Genomic DNA, 16,405 nt, shown 5'->3' on the forward strand with positions numbered 1-16,405 from the left:
AATAAATTCATATTATCTTAAAAAATTAGTCTTATTTTTATTTAATATTGCACACTGTAATATTGCATGTTGTAAGATTAGTTACTAATTTGTAAGAGCATAGGCCACTATTTGAAAGATTACCAATGGCCTTGGTTTGACAGGTATGCACTACCCCATCACCAAGACTAGCGGTGCAACAATTAATCGACGACTAATCGATTAGCAAATTAATGGACAACTATTTTGATAACCAATTAATCGCTTAGGACCTTCTACACAATAAACTTGTCTAAACTCATGAAATTATAACATATACAGTATGTAACTTATCACTTGCAAGTATTATCAGATTTCTTCATTATATTTTTGTTAAGCCACATGAGAAAAATCTGAATTTACTTTGGAAAACAAAAATTCACATTTTTGCCAATTTTCAAACATCTCCCTATCTAAACTAGCTTCTTCATGAGGCTGCAACAACTAATCGATGAAATCGCTTAAAAGATTTAGTTGCCAACAAATTTGATAATCAATTTTTGGTGGCAGCTATGAGCAGTCCCATTTGGGTCCTTGTTTGTGTGTAGTGTGAGGCTACGCGCGTGCGTGCCAGTGATTAGGGCAAGAGAAGGAGAGAGAGTTCACTGCTACACTAAGGTTGGGTTGCTGAATCAAAAATATTACAAAATTTCGAGAGTTAGATTGTAGAGTGCATCACAAAAGTGAGTAAACCCCTCGCATATCTGCAGATATTTATATCTTTTCATGGGACAACACTGACAAAATGACATTTTGACACAATGAAAAGTAGGCTGTGTGCAGCTTATATAACAGAGTTCATTTATTTTCCCCTCAAAATAACTCAAAATATAGCCATTAATATCTAAACTCCTGCCAACAAATATGAGTACACCCCTTAGAAACTACGTACATCCCTAAATTTCCAAATTGAGTACTGCTTGTCATTTTCCCCCCAAAATGTCATGTGACTCGTTACAGGAGTGCTGTCAGCATTGCCTCAGAGATTGAAGAGGTGCGGGGTCAGCCTATTAATGCTCAGACCATACGCCGCACTCTCCATCAAATTGGTGTGCATGGCTGTCACCCCAGGAGGAAGCCTCTTCTAATGACGGTACACAAGAAAGCCCGCAAACAGTTTGCTGAAGACATGTCAACAAAGCAAATGGATTACTGAAACAATGTCCTATGGTCTGATGAGACGGGCAGGCTTTTATTTTGTCAGAGAAGATATACTTAAATATCTGCAGAAATGCGAGGGGTGTACTCACTTTTGTTATACACTGTATATTGTGTTGTTAAATTCTGTGTGCCTCTGTTAGAGGTGAGTAGATGAAGCCATTTGCATTATTTTCATTCTTTGTTGATAAGACGTTACTACTTTTCATGCTCTTCATGCTAGTTAGCGATTATGCTAATCAGTGTCCTAAGCACCTAAGTTTTGTCATCTGTATTGTTTTTCGGAAAAGCATATTGCGGGTTTAGTTATTGTTAGATAGTAAAGTTGAAAGATTTTTTTTTTTTATAAAGCAACCACACTCATAAACTAATTCATATAACAGCTTAGTCCCAACATAAACTCATTCAAACTGTAAATTATCAAAATGTGAATGTAAATGTGTGCTTTGAAATTGGATTTTGTCTTCATTGTTACATACAACATGCCTAAAACCACTTTAAGTTAAACAATAAAGGCAATTGAAAAAAGTGAAATTTATCCAATTAATCGTTTAAATAATTGGCCGATGAATCGATTATAAAAATAATGGTTGGCAGTGTTGTTAATAACGGCGTTAGAATATAACGGTGTTACTAATGGTGTTATTTTCTTCAGTAGTGAGTAATCTAATTGATTACTTTTCTCATCTTGGCAACGCCATTACCATTACTGAAGCGGGAAAGGCTATGTTGGTTGACTGACGCGAGAAAAGTCTGAGAAAGACGGACTCACGGAGACGAGAGAGCAGAGCAGGAGTAGGGAGGAAGCAAGGGAGGGTGACGCCGTTGCAAACGCGACGCTACTATGCTAGGTGGCTCCAATAATACCTGACTCTAGCCGATAGACGACAAACTACGCCCATGTAATGCTTCGGTAGATATCACATATATACAAAACTAGATGCAAATGACAGACACGGCTGCATAAGCAACATGTATAATAAAGAACTAGATGCATTAGTAAACAGCAGCCATCTTAAAGCAGTAGACTTCTCAGGAAAGCTCTGTTGTAGAGAACCTTCCTAGCGAACCTAAGTAACTTTTTATCTGAAATGCTCCTAAATCGGCAAAATCTGGACTTAAATCTATCTTTAAATAATGAAATAGTTTTAAAACTTACATATGTCCAAAGTAGACGGAAGGGAACTAATGCAATAACGGGAGCAATTGTAACAACTTTAATGGTTGATTCACAACATTAAATGACTTCCACTCATAGCAAAGGTTACTATTTAGTTATCGCAATATCCGCAATGCCCCGGTGTCTAGTTAAGTTTAGGGTAAAGAATTGGGCTAGGGCCAGTTGTCCCAAAAAACCCTTTAAATTTCACATTGTGTGACCTGTTCTTTTTGTTTGTTTGTTTGTTTTTCTCAGAAGAAAAAAAAAAAACATGAAAATTGTCGCCAGTTACTTTGCCAAGTAACTAATTACTCTTACATTCAGGGAACTGAGTTACTAACTCAATTACTTTTTGGGAGAAGTTATTTGTAACTGTAATTAATTACTTTTTTTTAAAGTAAGATTAACAACACTGATATCATGATTGTTTGTGTTATCAGTTCATTTTCCTGTATTTTGCATTAGGAAGGCTCAATATTTAAGGAAGCCTGTCACCATCTGCAAGTGTCGGACTATTACATGCCAACCTGCTTGCTTACCGTTGTGTCCATCATCTCGAGTTCTACTTGCCATTTACGGTTGTATTCTTTGTTATCACGTTGCTGTGCTAGTATTTTTTGTTGGACTTTGCCATCATTTGTTTTAGCCTTTTTCCGGCCCTTGTGCCTTCTCTTTAGTTTTCTTGCCGACTAGGTTCGTGCCATTTTTTGTTTTGTATTTTGTCTCGCGTGTTCTGGCACGCTCCCTTAGTTCTCGTTTTGTAATAAATACAACAAGCTTCCACCTCTGTGTTTGGATCCATGCTTAACGGCTCGCCGTTTCATAACAACTGATGGTTGGTGTCAGCCCTAACCAAAACAATCAAATTTAATGCCGTTGATAACCAACCCTTTCCTGTTTGGAAAGCCCGTCCCAATGCCATTTGATTGACAGACCATTCCTTTCAGTAAAAGAAAAAGGCAAAAGGAAAGCACTTCTGTGATTCCATAAAATAGCAGTTTTGCAAACATTTAACAAAATCAGGCAGGAATTGGTCGGCAGCCATAAAACTAACAAAAGCTAGTTAGCACACTATTGTTCTCGGTGCCTCGGTTTAAATTTTTTTTTTCTTTTAAACTTCAAATAGTACTACCTTTGTCAACGTTTCAAACAGTTAAGCAGACGTTGGTCTGCAGCCAAAAAACTGGAGTTAGCCCATTCACTTTCTGAGTGGCTAACACTGTATATGGCATTCAGAGAACTATCAAAGCGAGTGAATTGCTACCTGTGGAAAACAGGTTGCAGGTTGTACACTCCCAAATGACAAAAACAAACACGGTAGCCAGGGAGCGCCAGCGCCATGGGAGTGTGTCAAGTCAAACAAGCTCACCACGGAGACGGAATTGTTTGGTATTTGGTCTCTCACTGGGGTAGGCCGCTCTGGACCGGAAAACATTATTTAAAAAGTACTACTACACACAGTACTCACAGGCCTCACTGAGTATAACTTTTCTCTAATCGTTAACAATTATCTGGAACTGTGAACCACATCAATACAAATACAGGAATAAAGTAAAATACATTTTACTGTATAACATTTAAAGCAACACTAGGGAACTTTTCAGTTTTGGTTGATTTTAGCGAAGCGGGTGGACAAAAGCGGTAGTGTTTTGCCTTAAGAAAGACTGCGACTTCTGTCTTTATAAAGAATGTGGAAAGGGGTAAATGACGTATGCCGTAAAGCAGTCAGCACCTTTTGTAGGGTTTTTTTTTTTTTCTCAAAGTTAATTAGTGCAGGTGAAAGCGATACAGACCCCCTCAAGATATAAAAGAGGTGTCATTCAACCAGTTGTCAGTCAACAAATGTTATGAAAATATTTGATAAAGGTTGAAAAGTTACCTAATGTTGCTTTAACAGTTGAAGTACGGTAGTTTAGAACTTGAATGACTGAACGTTTGAAACAAAAGGCATGTAAAATAAAATATATATAATTAATATAGTGATAATAATCAAGGGCATAGGTTTGGTCTCAACATTGGTAGGGACGATATATCAGCATAACCTACATGTCCACTTTTTTCTGGGGACGGGACATTAATAAGACCAAACAGATTGGGTGAACGGGGGTCAGGGCTACATGAATATGAACCTAATTAATTGATAGGCTAAATTATCAATGCAAAATAAATCTGTATTGACTTATACTTTAATGTGTATTGGTTCAGGTGATAGACCATTCGATTCAGACCTTTGTTTTCAAAAACTTCTAAAACATGTTGAAAACTTCCAGAATAAATGTCTGGATTTTATTAGCAAATTTAAATCGCAATATTTGAACATAAATTATGTTAACATACATGTGTTAATCATCCCTTAACTATCGAAGAATGCAAAAAAGAAACATTTGTCTTAAGACCACTCAACATTGTGTGTCCAAATAAAGAAATTAAATATAACTGAAAAAAATTTGTAGTCAGGGATCAACGAGTAAGTCTTATAAATGTCAAAAGCTTCCTACTTTTATTTTGCAGGTTAGCAAATTCACACAGTTTAATATCAACTCTGTGGTCGGACATTTAGTAGAAAAATTAGTAGTGTGTTCCCCACCTCCACAACATTGGTTTCTTTTTACGAAAAAAAATTCAAATGGGGTGGAGGAGGTGGCATGTTGTCGACATGTTGCATTTTTGTGAGGGCTGTGAGTGCGTGTGTTGGGGGCTGGGGGGTCAGGTCATCAGTCAATCAAACGTGCGTTTGAGGGGAAAAAGGGACTGGCACATTCAGCAAGTCAAAAGATGTAAACGTAAGTCTGAACATAATGCAAATCACTTAATAATGGTAGGGTCAATTCTATCCTTACAACATATCGGAAGACAATATACATTTCCTAGTTAATTGAAGTCATTATATAATGCAAATAAGGTTGCTTAAAAGTTGGTGGGGACAATTTGAGCGTCCTGAAATGTTGGTAGTGTTATGTCCCTACCGTCCCTATGCAAACCTACACCCTTGATAATAATATAAAAAAATAGATATATAATAAACCAAAACACATAAATAAATTATTCAAAATCATTACATTTAACTACCAGTAATACTTGTATGTCAAATTCTCTTACATTTGATGTCATTATATGAAATTGCACCATTCAGAACTTCAAATGAAATGTATTTTTAACCTAGTATGAATAAGATTTGAAAAGAATAAATCATATTACATGGAGCCAAATGAAATAAGTTTGTAACTGAATAAATAATATAATGCAATTGCAATTAAATTTGCAGGAATTCACTTAAAACGTATCCCCAAAAATATAAAATGCAATAAATTAAATTGAATTATATTACACGATGGCATAAATATGAAAATGAAAAAAAAGTGACTAGATACAGTACAGAGAATATGAACAGAAAAATAATTAAATTACATAAAATACATAAATTTGAAAAATTCATTAAGATTGCACAGCGATCACTTTGACAGTCTGAACCAAAATGTCGCATTATAATCTTGCTAAAGGAAAACAATTTTTCTGATTTTTGCATGTGCAGTTACTGTATTCGATGGTGTGGGCGTTCCTAATGCTACGCCTGTGAGTGCTTAATACACTACCATTGTTGCTGATCATCAGTCGTCATGACTTACAAATTTCATTTCATTTCCGAGTTGTTGATTCCATGGATGCTTTGTAATGTTTGTGGCCTGCGTCATTTCATTTCGACAAGCTCTTAGACTTGGATTAAAAACTATTACATAGTTGCAGTCTGTCTTGGGAAAGCGGAGTTTGTTTTTAGCGAGGTGTCTGACGACCCACTTTCTCCTTCACTTGGCCTGCTCGTGAATCATGGCGGTCCCCTTGTAGCATTGTGTGACACAGTGACACATTTAAGTGTCTATTTGCCAGAAATAAATTCTTCTGTTGCCCCCCCCCCCCCATCCCTTCCTACAGTGATTTGAAAAAGTACCTGAACCTTTTGGAATTTCTTACATTTCTGCAAATAAAATCACCATCAAATGTTATTTGACCTTTGTCAAAATCATACAGATGAAAAAACTGTCTGCTTTAACTAAAACCATCCAAACATTTATAGCTTTTCATATTTTAATGAGGATAGCCAGCAAACAATGACAGAAGGGGGAAAATAAGTAAGTGAACCCTCTGCCTAAGGAGACTTAAAGACCAATTGAAACCAATTTTTACCAAACAATTTAAGGGGCCGTTTACACGGTGACTCTCAGAGGATACGAAAAATGTCAAATTTGCATTTGCGTCTCCATTCGAACAATGTCGCAATTCCGCATGAAAACGATGTTGTATTCATGCCAGGCCCTAGAGGGCAGTGCAGATTTACAGGGCGACAGAGAATGATGCACTTTGACCCCACCAAGTTCCCTCAGCTCAGAAAAAAAATGCCCGTCCAGTCGAAGCAATAGCATTTTTCTTTTGTTCAAAAAGGCACAAAAATAGAAACATTCAACATATTTATTTTAAAAATATTATTAAAACAGTAAATTAAAGCCAATATTTTAAAGCCAATAATTTTTCATGTTTAGTAGCACCGCTGCGCATGCCCAATGTGACGTGTACGAGTGCTGACGTTAACGGCGAGGTCTCGCGCTGCAGGAGCCTTTGATATGCATGCCGAGGAAGCCTCCCTCAATCCCCCGCAATTGGATTCTTCCACTTTGAAGGCAGGATTCAGAATTTTTCGTCTTCACCTTCCGCTGGGAAAGGATACAAAACCATCTCTAGCAATCTGGATGTTCATCAATCGACAGTCAGAGAAGTTGTTTACAAATCGAGAGTTTGGCACTGTTGCTTTTCTCCCGAGGAGTGGCCGTCCACCACAGTTGATGCCAAGAATTCAGTGCAGAATACTCATAGAGGTAAAAAAAAAAAAAAAAGACCCTTAGAGTGTCTGCTAAAACCTTACAGAAATCACTGGCACAGTCCAATGTTTCTGTGCACACATAATCTGTATTTAAAACTATGGCCAAGAATGGTGTTCATGGGAGGACTCCACGGGGGAAGCCACTGCTGTCTAAAAAAAACATTGTTGCTCGTTGAACATTCTCAAAAAGGCACTTGGACACTCCACAGAAGTTTTGGCATTATACTTTGTGGACTGATGAAACCAAATTGGAATTGTTTGGGAGTAACACACAACGTCTTGTGTGGAGGAAAAATGGAACAGCTCACCAATATCAACATCTCATCCCCACCGTCAAGCATGGTGGAGGGAGCATCGTGATTTGGGGATGATTTGCTTCCTGAGGGCCTGGACAACTTGCAATTATTAATGGAAGAATGAATTCAAAGGTTTATTAGGTTGTTTTGCAGGAAAATCTGAGGCCGTCTGTCAGACAGTTGAAGCTAAAAAAGAGGATGGATGCTGCAACGAGACAAAACACCGAAGTAAATCAATTTCAGAATGGTTTCAGAAGAACAAAATACACGTGCTGGAGTGGCCAAGTCAAAGTCCAAATTTGAACCCCATTGAGATGCTGTGTGGTTTATGCCAGACATCCCAGGAATCTGACTGAACTACAGCCATTTTGTAGAGAAAAATGGGCCAAGATTAATCTTGATCGATGTGTCACAAAACATTAAATGTGATGGTTCTCTTATTTTCCCCTTTCGTTCATTGTTTGCATACTATCCTCATTAAAATAAGAAAACCTATAAATGTTTGGGTGGTTTTAGTTAAAGCAGACAGTTTTTTCATCTGTGTGATTTTTACAAAGATCAGATCACATTTGATGGTGATTTTATGCAGAAATGTGAGAAATTCCATACCACTGTACGTGTTACCAACATAACATGCTGTCCAACATTTTCCCTATGAGATCAACAAAGATGTCCACTCAAACATTGCAAAGTTAGGATGTGCAAAGCGAGGTACACACATGCCATGTCTTGTCTTGTTCTTCTCAACGGTCCATTAGAATACTGAAACCATATTAACTCATTGGCTGCCATTGATGTTGATAGATGTTCAATCAGTTTGAACTGAAACATGAGACATCTATCACCAACACTGACAGCGTAGAACAAAAAAATGTATAATTGACTTATGGCATGACATAAACACAACAACTTGATGACGAACAAGATTTAAACGCAGCAACTCATATACGTCACATTTAATTGACCTACAGAAAAACAAGGTGGCCTAAGTCCATTTTTGTCATTTTGTATGGCAGTGTTTTTAAATGTCAAAATTGCCGCCTATTAAAAGATTAATGCAATACTGGTCTCATCCAAAAAGCCATCAAATCTTCTGTAAAAGTGACAGTAAGACACTACATAACATCAATTTACACTATCATGGAGATGCACTGGCAGGCAATCTAAAAGGGCTGAGTGCAATAACGGGCTGCTTTCTAATGTCAAAATTTTAGCTAAATCTGGATTTAGACTTGTAATTATCTTCAAAGACATGCTCCTATTCATTGAAACTCAAGTCTTGTGTTCAGTTCCTATAAAAATATTTCTAATAGCGGCCACATAAAACGATGCCGTGTAGTCCATATTTGTCATTTGTATAAAAGTAAGTCTAAACGTCAAGATTGCCTCCCACCAACAGCTGTATGGGGCGCCGTTTATAATGCAGTACTTGCTAAAAATGACGACATCATTTTCTCACATTTAGCACCACACGGTGTTTAAAATAGTTTGAAATTTTTAGTCACTTTTTTTTTGAACATTTACAACGCAATTTAGCAACTTAAATATTTTGTTTTTAACAAGACGTTTTAGACCTGAATGTTTAAATCCACAACTAAATATTTAACTTTAATCATAAATTTATATCCTATATCCTAAATGTGAATCTGGAAATGGTTGGAACTAAATATTTAGCTTAATATGCAAATTCACGTGACTGAAAACCGGAAGTAACAAAATAAAAGCTGGAGCAACTCAGACTGTCTGCTTATGTTGATTAAAAATGAATAAAACCTACTCAACGGTGGCAGTCGGTCGGCTCTAGGACATGAGTCATTGTGATTATAACAATATATATGTAGCTAAAATACACATTTAGGAGAATTTATTTAAAGAGTATTTTGTGTGCGCCAGCAAAGGAGCTGATACTGCCTGCAGCAAAAATAAAAACCATCCCTCTGTCCAATGACACAGTTGTTTTTGTTGTATTAATTTTTGTTTTTTCGGTCAAATTGTGTGGCATATCATGAGTTAATGTTGCTAATCAATTTATATGTATTATTATTTATTGATTTTATTAAAATTTATTTGTCAGTATCAAATGGTCAAAAAATGTACCTTGAGTGTATTTTTACAGTTTGGATGTGACTTTTTTTTTTTTTTTTTAATTCAGGCAAGCTGATGCACTTCAAGTCTTTTCTGTTATAAACAAAACAATGTCAATAAAGCTATACTTTATTGAAAGTTGATCTATATTACTTTTTTTCTTTAATATAAAAAGGACACAACATTATGCAGAGGTGTACTTAAAATAATAATAATTTCATAGACAAATGATACTATTTACAGTTGCGGAGAGTTAGGGGGCGTGAAATGTTTATGTCTTCCTGGGGGGGGCGGGGGGCGTAACAGAAAAGAATTAAAAAGTGCTGATTTACACTAACATAAACCCCTTTCAGACTTGCATCCCAGTAGATTCCCGTGTAAGGTGACACGGGATTTGATCGTGTCATGGCTTTCAGACGTGGGGAGATATCCCGGGAATAACGCGGGTTGGACACTTTTACAGACTTGTCTTGTTTTGCTGACTCGGCACTCTCTGTGCGGGCAGGGCCGCTGGCGCGGTTTTATAACCCGGGCATTAGGTCATTTTTGGTCGGCATCGGCAAGAAAATAAACCACACAATTCCAAAGATGGACGATGGACTTTCTTCCTCGGTTTTACGATCCATTAGCAATTTAATTTTGTTTTGTTTGTTTTCAGTTGAATTTTGCTATTTCCAGTTTGCCATGTTGATAACTGCGATATTTCTTTACTGCTTTTTGTCTTACTGCAAAAAAAGAGGAAGTGAGGATCGGCCAACTTTCACACACACGGCTTCCCGGGAAAGTCCCAGACATTATACTAAGACGCGACTCTGTAAATGTCCGCGTCATCGCCGTGTCAGTCAACCCGGGAAATTGCTTTCATAAGGGCTGACCGTTTAAATCCCGAGATTTAAACGGTGTTCAGGTGTGTGTGAAAGGGGCTATAGAGATGCGCTACCAGGCAATAAAAGAATGGTCGAGCGTAATAATGGGCCGCCCCCATGTCAAAATAGCAGCTAAATCTTGAGACAATAATACAGTTAGCCCACTCTTGTGCTCAGTGCCCAGAACCATCATGAGTCCTTTTTAACTGGCAAAACAAAATAATGCGGGGCACCATATCCGGTAGGTGAGGACATCAAAGATACATTTTAGCATAGTACTATGACTACGAAAAAATTCACACCAGGAGTGGAGAGTCGCAATAATCTGTATTCACCGACAATGGACAGTTTTTACATGGAATTTACGTAGTAATACACACACAAAAGCATTTCCAGCCAGAAAAAGAAAATCTGCTTGTTCAGTGCGTTCGCTGTTAGATAGACACTTAAATTCTCGCACAACTTGGACAAACAGGAAAACTGTCCTAGTTCTGGGCCCGCGGGAAGTAACATTTTCTTCTTTAGATTACGGGGTGCTGCATTTAAAACTATGGCCTGATTTATGCTTCTGGGTTCTGTTGACGATGGAGTGACGGCGTAGAACCAGCGTTGTCATGGAGCATTTGAAGTTCTGCGTCAAGGGAACGCGTTACACTGTAATTCACCGCCAAGCCACCAGAGAGTGTGGTTTTGTCTACGTACGGTTTTGGGGGACTCTTGTCGAATTCATTTAGCTTTCCTCTGGTCATACACAGCAATGGAAACGGAGATGTCATGCATGTATTTGGAGCTGCAGCGAATCAATATTGAACAGCAAATGTTGTTAATAAAATGTTGAGGCATAAGCGACACAGAAGACTTTTGCGGAATGTTTCAAAATTTTTATGGGAATGTTGTACTGAACCGGAAACAACGTTCTGAGTGGACCAATCACGTACCGCCGTGTTGACGTGACGCGTAGTCAGGATTTTTGGGAGGCGCACGTCAGGCTACGACTAGGGTCCAAATCGGTGTGTGCGTTAATGTCGTAGGTCTGCCGTCACTGTGACGCAGAAGCATAAATCAGCCTTAAGCTTGACAAGGCCTTAAAGCGGAAGTTCAGGATTTTTTACATTGGGCTTAATCTTCGAGTTGGCGGGGGATTAATTAGTTGGTGGTGTTGATTTCAACAAATTCCGTGCAGTTTGTAAGTCATTTGTTTGTTTCAGGGCTCCGGAGTGGCTAAGCTAGCATGAGTCAATGGGGCCAACTTAGCACGCGACAAAATTGATTGCGACAAAAAAAGGGCAATGCAACAGAAAATGGATCAAATCTTTAAGAGCAAGGCATGAGTTAAGAAGGCTTATTTATCATATTTAGTTTTATGTGCTATGATGTGGAGGTTCAGAACATCTTAGCTGTCAATGTTCACTTTGGACTTATATTTGTTTATTTATGTTAGGCTACTCGTTCATTACCTTATGATTTTAAAAAGTCCATGTTTGAGCAATCTTCAAAATATATTCCATTTCACTGCATCGTATAAGTCATTTATACTTATTTTTCTGAATGTATGTTACTAATATCTTCATTATTAAAAAAGACAACAAAAACTAAATGTTTATATTAACTTCAATTTTAATATACATCCTATGTTCTTAAGTAGTTAAAATTAAGATTTGGTATTTATTATGTGAGGAAATGAGGGAAAATAAAAATTAGGAGATAGAGGTTGGGGTTATTGCTGTTTTTGTTAACTTTTATTTTGCAAATCATTTGAAAAATACCATTTGGAATGAAAATCAGTTTTTGTATGTGTTATAGAAATAACTGACCAAAAGAGTTTTCTCTGCATTTCAGTAGTTTTGACCCCCCCCCTCCCCCCCCAAATAAATAAATAAATAAATAAATAAATAAATAAATAAAATTTCTGGCTCCTTGGCGACCTTCACGTCCGGTAGTTCCGGCAAGAAATTCTAACCACTTTCACCCCTGGTCATCGATGATTTTCATGTTTTTTAATGGCATGCTAAGTCGGCCCAATTGACTCGCAATAGCTTAGCCACTCCGGAGCCCTGAAACACACAAATAACTAACAAACTACACGGAATTGTTGAAATCAACTCCACCGACTAATTAAAACCTCGTTAACTCGAAGATTAAGCCTGATGTAAAAAATTCAACGTCAACGCTCATAAAGATGACAAATTGCTACATGTGTTAGAAGTTTCAAGGGAAGCTAAACCAAAATCTTGTTGACATGAAAGCTTGACTAACATTTGAGCAAGTTTTAAGTTCCAAATATCATATCATCGAAATGCAGAATACATTAGTGACATGACCTCGAAACGTTTGCGAGGATAGATGTGACGTCAATTTTGGTCGCCAGCAGAGGGTAGTACCGCCCATTACGGTGGTCCCCTGAGATTGATGAATTATTTTGTTCCTTATCCCAGATTCCAGAAAAACAATATTAACAAAACTAGCTTGATTAGCGCTAGCACCTACAACTCCAATTGGAGATACGACTTGTGTGTACCCCGCTTTAGCTATTGTGTATGATCAAGTTGAACTGAACTGTGTTCAGAACGATACTGTCGGAAAAGGGGCTTGGACAGGGACAACAGCCAACCTGTGGGTGAAGGGTTTAGGGATGAGTTGAGGAGGATCTTTCGACAACAAATCCAAGACGTAATGTAATCTAAACTGATAGCGGCAATGCTACGATAACGACACTGTTTAGATCAGGGATGGGCAAATGTTTGAGGTCAACTTTATTAACTCGGTACCTACCATTGATGGCGACAGACATCCAATGAATAGGACGTCTATCGTCGTCAATTCTATTCAGTGAATTAACCAATAATTTAAAATTTACATATAGAAGTTAAATTACCTATATTACTATTTACAATTAAACATTTAACCACAAAATAATACAAAACAACAACTGTTAGGATAAAAAGAACAAAATTCCGCTGAACCCTGGTTTAAATGGACAATAAAAAACAGATTACAAACACTGAAATTAGCCCTTAATGGAAAACAAAAAGTTCTAAGAGGTGTGGTTAAGGGCCTGAAAGAGCCCTCCTGGTGGGTCGCACGTACAATCGAATTGGACCATGGTCTTGATATGTGTCATGTATCCCTCACGAAGAGCCAATCAGGACTTGGATGTTCTCCCAGAAGAGAAGGCAGAGAAAACAAAACACTTTTTTTTTTTTTTCTTCAACATTGACTAAATCACGCAAAATGTCCATTATTAACTAGTTTCTTTTAGGGCTTTACAATACAGCAGTTTTCTTCTGTTTCTTTGTTTGGGAAAAAATTAACCACAGCACCTGAGGGAAGAACCCGAAGTTCAGAGCAACTTGTACAACTGCGTCCGTGCTGCGGCGAGGAAAGAGGGTGGGTTGGGGCAAATGGAGGAATCGGTGCGGGGTTCTAAATGGGCCAGGTTGGGTCAACCGTGGGTCTCTTTGCCGAGATCTCGTTCCCGCTGGCCGCTCTTGCTCATCTTCATCTCCGTCAGCTGGATGTACCGCAGCACGTTGGTGTCTGGATGGATGGAAGAGCACATTTCACTACCTGAACCAAAGGGCATACCTCCACGTTGGGGAAATACAGTAAATCACTGGGAGATTTTTAAAGACCTGCAAAACCGAAGATTGCTGAAGGTTGGCAACAAAATAGAGCATCTACCATTCACTTGCATTCTAAAACGGCTGATTTCACAATCAAAATAAACCGGTTTATATTTTTATAAGGTGACACCTTCGCTTTATGACAATTTGTAAAGGGGTGATTTTTTCCCCCTGCCTCTGCTTAACCCTTTCTTGCCAAATATATCATATTTGATACACTTAGGATTTCATGATTTTGAGACAAATTCAGAATTTTGAACTCTTTCCTCAAAAAAAAAAAAAAAAAAAAAAAAGGATGCAGGTCAACTCATGCATCTGCATGTTCCATGAGAAAAACAGGATTTGGCAAGGGTTATAGATATTAGAGCGCTTATTACACGTATTTTTTCTTTACAAATTTGAAAAAAAAAAAAAAAATTAAGACCTTATTTTTCACATTTTGTGATTCTCTCGCAATTACTTCATATTGCAGGCATTAAGGGGTTAAGGCTTTTCAGAAGTAATTTAGAAGACATAATAGTATGACGTTAGCCGCTAACGTTAGCGAGTCCGACGTGTGCTTACATGCTGTACGTTGTAAGTCTGATTTACGGCTCTCAACGGACGTACACCCAAACACTTCCATTGTGTGACATAGTAAGTCAGACTTACAACGGAAGTAAGCATACAATTACCGTATTTTTTGGACTACAAGTCGCAGTTTTTTTTCATAGTTTAGCTGGGAGCTTATACTCTGGAGCGACTTATGTCTGAAATTATTACACATAACTATATCATTTCACATGTTATCTTTGTGTTTTTGAGTGACACTCAGTGTTGTTAATCTTACTGAAAAAAAGTAATTGATTATAGTTACAAATTACTTCTCCCAAAAAGTAATTGCGTTAGTAACTCAATTACCTGAATGTAAGAGTAATTAGTTACTTGGCAAAGTAATTGGTGATAATTACTTTTTTTTTTTCCTCAAAAAAAAAAAAAAAACATTGGCCACACTATGTGAAGTTTTTTGTGGAGGTTTTTGGTACAATTGGCCCGAGCCCAATTCTATACCCTAATTTACCCTTTACCCTGAATCAACTGTTAAAAGTTGTTAAAATTGCTCCCATTATTGCATTACTTCCCTTCTCTCTACTTTCGACATATGAAAGTTTTAAAACTGTTTCATCATTTAAAGATAGATTCAATTCAAGATTTTGCCGATTTAGAAGTATTTTAGATAAAAAGTTACTTAGGTTCGCTAGGAAGGTTCTCTACAACAGAGCCGTCCTAAAAAGCCTACTGCTTTAAGATGGCGGCTGTCTACTAACGCATTTAGTGCGATGTCTGTCATTTTGCATCTAGTTATATCTATATACAGTACATGTGATATCTACCACGTCTACCATATCTACCATAACATGTGGGCGTAGTTTGTCGGCTATCGGCTACAACACCTAGCATCGCGTTTGCTCGGCGTCACAACTTTCTTGCCTCCTCCCCGCTCCTGCTCTGCTCTGTCGTCTCGGTGAGTCCGTCTCCCTCAGACTTTTCGACCAATATAGTAACGCATAGTAACGCATGCCTTTCTGTCCTCAGTAACGGTAACGGCGTTGCCAAGATGAGAAAAGTAATTAATTAGATTACCCACTACTGAAAAAAATAACGCCGTTAGTAACGCCGTTATATTGTAACGCCGTTATTAACAACACTGGTGACACTGATGGTTTGGTAAACCTGTTAGCATGTTCTTTATGCTATAGTTATCTGACTAACTTGTAATAGCTATGTTACATTAACATACCCGCCACGTTCGCATTTCGTTGTTCATGCATCTTGTAACTGTGTCATACTGTACACTTATTCAGCATGTTGTTCTCTATTGTATTTTTATTTTAAATTGCCTTTCAAAATGACATCTGTTCTATGTGTTGGATTTTATCAAGTAAATTTCCCCCCAAAATGCGACTTATACTCCAGTGCGACTTATATATGTTTTTTTCCTCTTCGTTGGGCATTTTATGGCTAGTGCGACTTATACTCAGGTGCGACTTATAGTCCGAAAAATACGGTACACATTGTTGTTTTCGTCAACGATGACGATAACGAAACTATTTCGTCGATCAATAATTTTTTCGTGACGATGATGGGCTGAGAACGTGTCTTTGGAGAGTAACCAGACGTAACGAGATGCAGTGTTTGGGTTGTGTCACTCATGTGAGATGTGCTGCCCCCACCAGCTTCCCCGATGTTAGGATGTCCTTCCAGCTAGGCTGCACTCCATGCTTGTTGCTTGTTTTAAAACACATGGTAAGATTTGTTTTGTTGTCTTGGCAAGAGAGAATAAATAC

At 37.8% G+C, this 16,405-nt stretch overlaps 2 protein-coding genes across 2 annotated transcripts in view; both read right to left on the minus strand.

The window, feature by feature from the left end:
* The window catches only part of capn12 (calpain 12), a 271,950-nt gene that overhangs the window by 70,127 nt on the left and 185,418 nt on the right, over nt 1-16,405 (minus strand). The gene's annotated exons all lie outside the window — the stretch shown is intronic.
* Nucleotides 12,348-16,405, minus strand: part of ttc9b (tetratricopeptide repeat domain 9B) — a 62,173-nt gene continuing 58,115 nt past the window's right edge. The window contains exon 3 of the mRNA XM_057838736.1: nt 12,348-13,992. Coding sequence (XP_057694719.1) covers nt 13,898-13,992 — 95 coding nt within the window. The 3' untranslated portion in view covers nt 12,348-13,897. The remainder of the gene's footprint in view (nt 13,993-16,405) is intronic.

This window comes from Corythoichthys intestinalis, chromosome 6, assembly GCF_030265065.1.
Source record: "Corythoichthys intestinalis isolate RoL2023-P3 chromosome 6, ASM3026506v1, whole genome shotgun sequence".
Taxonomy (NCBI): domain Eukaryota; kingdom Metazoa; phylum Chordata; class Actinopteri; order Syngnathiformes; family Syngnathidae; genus Corythoichthys; species Corythoichthys intestinalis.